The sequence below is a fragment of the Suricata suricatta genome, chromosome 8, assembly GCF_006229205.1.
Source record: "Suricata suricatta isolate VVHF042 chromosome 8, meerkat_22Aug2017_6uvM2_HiC, whole genome shotgun sequence".
NCBI classification, from domain to species: domain Eukaryota; kingdom Metazoa; phylum Chordata; class Mammalia; order Carnivora; family Herpestidae; genus Suricata; species Suricata suricatta.
This window is the reverse complement of record NC_043707.1, coordinates 3,126,610-3,134,068: the sequence shown is the minus strand read 5'-3', so window position 1 is coordinate 3,134,068 and position 7,459 is coordinate 3,126,610. Positions and strand designations below refer to the sequence as shown.

Here is a 7,459-nt window from a genome sequence, read left to right as displayed (position 1 = left end):
GGGGGTGCCGCCGGCACGCCGGCCCGGGGCTGCCAGGTCCGCCCCGAATGCTGCGGGGCGGCCTCGGGGCGGGACGGTGCAAGCCCCGGTTAGACGTTAGCCGCAGTTTTTGTGAGCATATGGTGCCTCTCCGAGGAGACCACCGGGGCCACCACCGAGGACACTGGCGGAGCTCGTGGCCTTCGGGGGAGTGTGTACCTGCGTAGGGATAAATGCCGGTGTAACTCTGGTTGTCTCGCTGACAGGCACCGGTGACCCCGGCCGGGAAGGTCCTGCGCGCTCGGCAACATGGCTTCCCCGCCCCACCAGCAGCTGCTGCAGCACCACAGCACGGAGGTGAGTTGTGACTCCAGCGGAGACAGCAACAGTGTGAGGGTCAAAATCAACCCCAAGCAGCTGTCCTCCAACAGCCACCCCAAGCACTGCAAGTACAGCATCTCCTCCAGCTGTAGCAGCTCTGGGGACTCGGGGGGCGTCCCGCGGAGAGTGGGCGCTGGAGGCCGCCTGCGCAGGCAGAAGAAGCTGCCCCAGCTGTTCGAGAGGGCCTCCGGCCGCTGGTGGGACCCCAAGTTCGACTCGGTGAACCTGGAGGAGGCTTGCATGGAGCGCTGCTTCCCACAGACCCAGCGCCGCTTCCGGTATGCACTCTTCTACATCGGCTTCGCCTGCCTTCTGTGGAGCATCTATTTTGGGGTCCACATGCGGTCCAGACTGATTGTCATGGTAGCCCCTGCTCTGTGCTTCCTCGTCGTGTGCGTGGGCTTTTTTCTGTTTACCTTCACCAAGGTGTATGCCCGGCATTACGTGTGGACCTCTCTGGTTCTCACCCTCCTGGTGTTCGCCCTGACGCTGGCTGCCCAGTTTCAGGTTTTGACGCCTCTCTCAGGACGTGTTGACAGCTCCAATCACACCCTCGCCGCCAAGCCCACGGACACTTGCTTATCTCAAGTGGGGAGCTTTTCCATGTGCATCGAAGTGCTCTTTTTGCTGTACACCGTCATGCACTTACCTTTGTACCTGAGCTTGTGTTTGGGAGTGGCCTATTCTGTTCTCTTTGAGACCTTTGGCTATCACTTCCGGGACAAAGACTGCTTTCCCCCACCTGGAACAGGGGACCCACACTGGGAGCTGCTGAGCCGGGCCCTGCTCCACGTTTGCATTCACGCCATTGGGATCCACCTGTTTATCATGTCCCAGGTGAGATCCAGGAGCACCTTTCTCAAGGTGGGTCAGTCAATTATGCATGGGAAGGATCTGGAAGTGGAAAAAGCCCTGAAAGAGAGGATGATTCATTCTGTGATGCCAAGAATCATAGCTGATGACTTGATGAAACAGGGGGATGAGGAGAGCGAGAATTCTGTCAAAAGGCACGCCACCTCCAGCCCCAAGAACAGGAAGAAGAAGTCTTCCATACAGAAGGCCCCTATAGCATTCCGCCCTTTTAAAATGCAGCAGATCGATGAAGTCAGTATTTTATTTGCAGATATCGTGGGCTTCACCAAGATGAGTGCCAATAAATCTGCTCATGCCCTGGTGGGTCTCCTCAATGATCTGTTCGGTCGCTTTGACCAGTTGTGTGAAGAGACCAAGTGTGAGAAAATCAGCACCCTGGGAGACTGCTACTATTGTGTGGCAGGGTGTCCGGAGCCCCGGGCCGACCATGCCTACTGCTGCATCGAGATGGGCTTGGGCATGATCAGAGCCATCGAGCAGTTCTGCCAGGAGAAGAAAGAGATGGTGAACATGCGTGTCGGGGTGCACACGGGGACTGTATTGTGTGGCATTTTGGGCATGAGGAGGTTCAAATTCGATGTGTGGTCCAATGATGTGAACTTGGCCAATCTCATGGAGCAGCTGGGAGTGGCCGGCAAGGTTCACATTTCCGAGGCCACCGCAAAATACCTAGATGATCGGTACGAAATGGAAGACGGGAGAGTGACCGAACGCCTCGGCCAGAGCGTGGTTGCCGATCAGTTGAAAGGTATGTGCATTTCTTTGCCTCGTCATCTCCCTCCCCAGTCCTGTTTGTGTTGGGGAAAATACAAACCAAGCAGTCTTTTTCTAGTGTCAGTATCTGGAGGCAGATCGGTTGTCTCAGGACGCCTCACCGTGGGGGCATCTCAGGGCTGGTGAGACTTTCCCTCTGGTGAGTCGGATACCACAGGTCTCCTCACACTGTGACAGTGCTGACCTAGATGAGACCTTTAGGAGGAAGGAGAACTTTGGAAATGCGTATCCTGCCAGTCAGCTGTTACTGTTTCTGAAACTCTGGGTGCAGGTCCGATGAACCTAAGAGGCTCTCTGAGCCCTTCAGCAGGCCGAACTTGGAAGTGCTTTAACAGATTGTCTTTGTGTTCATTGATTGCCCCCAACTCCCATCAAAACAGGTCTCTATGCCTTTTTCCAAAAATGTGAGGAATAAAACCTTTCTCTTGCCTCGAGGCCTCACTTTCCCGGAATAAGGAAGTTGGTTTAGTCCTGCCTGACTCTTGAGAATTAGATGGAATTATATACCCCCGAGTGCACACTGCCTTTGCCTTAGTTTCTTTAAAAATTGTATTTTCAGCTTTCAACTTTCATTTTGATCATGGTATTCGTCTTACCATATAGACCACAGCATTTTAGAAATACACCCAGAGTAGTGTTTAGAACTTCCCAATCCCCACCCAGCCCCTCGGATTTGTATCTAGTCCCTTGTCTCTGTCTTAAGCTCTTACTGCTATTCTTGATATTTTTACTGGGCTTTTAAAATTTTTATTATTTTCACATAGGACAAAAATTTTGTTTATGCCTGGGAAGTGATGTATAAGCAAGTGGGGCCAAAAGTGAGGATTCAAAATACTAACCCCTACGTCCACCTCCCTTTTTTATACAGTCCTTATGTTTTCCTGAAACCTTCAGGGTTGGGGGGAACGCGTATTTCGAAGTATGTGGAGAAAATAACATTGATTTTTTTAAAAGCCGAAGTTTGTAAAGCTTCTTGTGTTGTGGCGCCCACACGTTGCAGGATCACACAGTGAAAAGCTCCAGGAAAGAGTCCTTGGGAGATGTAACAGCTTAAATCAGAGGTGGGAGAAGTAACAGTGTTAGTCAGAGACAGTAAGTGGCTGAGTGTGGGGGGCTGAATAGGTTGTCAGCCTTGACCTCATCATGTGTGCTCAACCCATGTTTATCTTTCTCTGTTTGTGATTAGAGTTCTCCATGTCATTTCCTTGTTATCTGGTGAGAGTGCTGTATTTTTCTGACTTTTCTTTATTACATTAATTTTGCCAGTAGTTGAAGAATTTATTGGTATACTAGAGAAATATTTTCACTTGCTCATTCCCTCCTGTCTGGAGAGCTCTCAATGCTGCGTTGATGAGATTAGACCCTACACTTTGCAGTTCACCTGAGACATCGTTCTGTTACGGCCGTTGTCTTTCCCTATAGGAGAGGGATTCCTGCTCTCCGGGTCTAAAGATGCCGGTGGAGTGCAGTGTGGATGTAATCCCTGCTGGACACTTGGACATCTTTAGGGTCTGAGTGTTGCAGGCTCTGCCCTCTGGGGCTGTGGGACAGATTCCAGGGAATGGAATTGTATTGTACGACATTGTGAAAACGATAGCAGTTTTGTAAGTGATCGTTTGAACAGTGTATTACTTGACTATCAGAAATAAAAACAGATGTCATCATTAAGTATGTCTGGAAGCTGCCAAGTCTTTAACTTTTTGGCAGTACTGGTTTTTTTTAATTTATGGGTAATTTTATTTTCAATTTATAAGTCAGGGGTCTCAAAAAAGGGTAGAATGGGTTTCTTGAATTTTTAAATTTCAAATAGTGTACATTTGGTAAATCAATTTTTTCTTGAAATTTTTATACATTGTACACTTATAGAGAAAAGTTTTGCTCCTGGGTGGGAGATAGGGAAAGATGGAAGAATTAGCTACAACACTGATACTTTCTTATGGTATTCCCTCCTTTAACTTTTTCCCTGAGACTATGAATTTTGCTTTATTCAGCTCCTTTTGGAAACCTTTGTGGACAGGACTCCAGTAATATAGGATGTCTGGACAACTTCCTGCTTCTTTTTGAAGCTGCCGAGTTCTTCTTCACTGTGCGGACAGGCTAAATTGAGAAGATACCGGAGTTTGTAGAAAACCCTTTTTGTACACGAAGTTAAGGTTATATATTTGAAACGTCCGTACTTAGCTGGCGGAGGAGATAACCATGATCATGAAGGTGGCGTTCGCAGGCTGAGGCCTATCCCTCGCACGCCGGATGTGCCGTCCCCTGCGAGCTCCCCAAATGTGGGAAACTCGACGGCATAATTTGTGGTAGTGGGGGACTGCATTCATGCTCTCCTATTTTTTTTTTAATTTTTTATTTATTTTTTATACAGAGAGAGACAGAGCATGCGGGGGGGAGGGGCAGAGAAAGGAGGAGACACAGAACCAGAAGCAGGCTCCAGGCTCTGAGCTAGCTGTCAGCACAGAGCCTGATGCGGGGCTCGAACCCATGAACGTGAGATCTGACCTGAGCCGAAGTCGAGGCTTAACCGACTGAGCCACCCAGGCGCCCCCTCTCCTATTTTTTTTTAAAAATAAAATAAAATACAGTTTCTTTTCACTGTCTTGCAGTCTGTGGCAGATATTTTCTCTACAGTGTTGGACATTAGCCTTTATCTGTCCTCCCCTTTTCTGATACTGGGGTTAAGAATACGCCATAGAGGACTCTGTAGAAATGAACATCAGTGAAAGGGGCCCTCCAAAAGTGCCCTGGCAGTGTGAAAAGTAGCTACTGCTCTGTAATTTGCCTGGAAGGGTTTGTGGAAGGGTGGACTTTGGTTATTTCTGCATATCCGCCCCTCGGAGATCTCTGTGCTCTTGTGCGTCCCACGCTGTGGATGCGCACGTGGAGTCACAGCAGTTCCTGACCTCCGCAAGCTCACCGTTCCAAGCCTCGCAGAATGCGCAGAGAGCCAGGAACCCTGTGTGGAGGTGCACGGACCGAGGCGGGACTTGAGACTGAGCGGTGGCTCTCCCGGTGGAGTGGGAGTCGCATGGGCAGAGGCCTAGGACTGTGTTCCTCGGTGGCTCGAGCAGTTGTAAGCACGTGGTTCATTAGGACAGGGAAGGCTTTGGGTCCCGTGGGAAGGAGTGTGTATTTCATCCTGTAGGTAACGGGGAGCCACTGATAGGCTTTAGGTAGGAGACTTAGGTCATCTAATTTGCAAGTTTAGAAAGTTTACGCTTTCAGTTCTAGAGAATGTAGGTTGGAAGGTGTCTGAGATGGGAGATGAGGGGGTGGTTTCAGTAAGTTAACCTAGGTAGCGACAGTGGTAATGGAGGTTAGTGGAACAGAAATGCTTAGTAATAGGATGAACTTGGTAGGACGGAGAGCCAGATTTAAACAGATGATTGGGGATGAGAGGCCGGATTATGTGAATGGGAGGTGGCCTTTCAGGTTTCAGCAGTTGACCTGGGGACTCTTTGGTGTCAGAAATGAGTGAGACGTTTGAAGTTTCTGTAGTATGAATGGAGAATGAAAACTTGAGTTGCAGAATATGAAACAGGCCAGGAACCCCTGGCTCGTTCATTCAACAAATAAGTTATTTTTTGCTGGGCACAGTTCCAGGTGTTGGGGATATACCGTAAACAAAACAGACAAAAATGCCTGCCTTCCTGGTGCTTCTGTTCTAACAGGGTAGTCACACAGTAAGCAAATAAGTAAAAAGTTTCTTTGTGTTAAGTTTTAAGGAGAAAATATAAAGCAAAAAGGAGGATATGGAGTGTGTGTGTGTATAATTTTAGATAGAGGGGCCAGTCACTGAGAGAGAAGGTTGAAAGAATTTTCAGCACAAGAATAGGATTTTGGAAATGATCCAAAAAGTGAGAAATAATAATTATTAAAGAGAACGAGAAATAGTGTGATACAAAGTGATGGGAAGATGTGTCCTTTCACACCATTTGGGACAAACCGCTGGGCCTGAAGGGGTGCTGGCTGTTCCGTTCTGCCACAGGCCGAAAAGAGGAGGATTGTCTGGGACTGTTTTTTCCTGTCATAGATAGAGAATCATGAATACAGAAGGTGAAACTGTCAGAAGATATTTACAAATGTTTAATTTTCCCTTCTTACATATTAGGAAGATAAAAACAGGGTGCTCAGTTTTCCAAATTGACAGATCATGTTTTTACAAAGGGAGTGTCTGGTAGCTATCACATTATTAGATGCGGAAATAAAACAAGACTGCCCCCCCAAAGCCAACTTTTGAGGCTCATGGAGCAACTGGGGGAGAGATCTGCTGATGAGCGTTGGGACAGATTGTTTCCCACTGGCCCCAGTGACCAAGACCTTCCCCAAGTGCTAATAGGTGACACTTAAAAGAGTTCCAGTCTGGCCTCCTGCTGGGGCCATTCCTCAAATTGATGGGTTTTGGGGGGTGGTGCTGAGGCAATCTGCTTTAGCCTTTGCCCACAGCTGCCCAAACTGGCCGTCTGGGCCCCTAGCTCTCTGCCAGCTGGCAGTTCAGAGCCAGGTGCCAGTTTTAGGTGCAGTTGGCTTGCTCAGGTGCACTGCTTGTTTTGCCTGACAGCTTGGACAGCCTGTCTCCACCTCAGCGCACACCGCCGCCACTTGTGGGGCTGGCCTGCCGCTGACAGCTCAGTGCCTCCTCCTAAGTCACATCAACGAGAGGGGCTCTGCTCACCTGCGCCCGAGAGTGAGCTGTCTTGTGCACCTTGAAATGTAGGCTCATGGATAGCAAGGGGCAGAGAGAGAAGATGAAGCAGAAAATTTGGCTTGACAGCCAGGATTGGAGGTGACAAACATCTGTGTGGTTGATACTCAGGCAGCCCCAAGTGACAGTTTAGTCAGGCTCCTTCAGGCCAATTTTTGTGCCTTCCAGTAAGGAGCACACAGCTGTTAATTCTGAGGACCAGCTTTTGAGCAGAATTAGCCTTTGGCAAAGAAAGTTAAGGATATGGTTTGCTGAATTGTAGGTGGAATGAAGAAGGAAAGAGGGTAATTTTTTGAGGTAGAATTAACATGAAAGGGGAAATTTAAAAATAAGCAAATAGCAAAAGTGAAGAAATTTCAGAGTTCTCTACTAGCCAGCCTGGTTCAAATAATGATTGTGTTTCTGCCTACTGGTCCAGGTCACTTGTATATTTTGCTGTGAAAGAATAATTACAGCAGTGAAAGAAAACAGTGAATTTCTTATCATGTGTGCATATGCCTGAATTTTCATCTTTTGGTTGGTGAGTTCAGTGTTGGTATTTCTGTTGGGATTTTTATAAGACAGTGATCATTGATCATTAGAATTCTGCAGGTTCCCTCTCCTGGTGGCGGTAAGAGGCTGCTGATCATGACAAGAGCCAGACTGAGAGGCTCCTCATCCTTGTGACTCTTGGCATCATTTGTGCTTTGCATAGGAGACACCTAAAGACCTTTCTTCCTCAGCAGGAACTAGCATCCTTGGAGG

At 48.3% G+C, this 7,459-nt stretch overlaps 1 protein-coding gene and 1 non-coding gene across 2 annotated transcripts in view; both read left to right on the top strand.

The window, feature by feature from the left end:
• Nucleotides 1-248: 248 nt before the first annotated feature.
• Nucleotides 249-7,459, top strand: part of ADCY9 (adenylate cyclase 9) — a 116,919-nt gene continuing 109,708 nt past the window's right edge. The window contains exon 1 of the mRNA XM_029947248.1: nt 249-1,981. Within this exon, the coding sequence (XP_029803108.1) occupies nt 289-1,981 (1,693 nt within the window). The 5' untranslated portion in view covers nt 249-288. The remainder of the gene's footprint in view (nt 1,982-7,459) is intronic.
• On the top strand, nt 4,181-4,345 carry LOC115300616. The gene has a single exon (XR_003912776.1). It is a non-coding gene; the product is annotated as a U1 spliceosomal RNA (small nuclear RNA).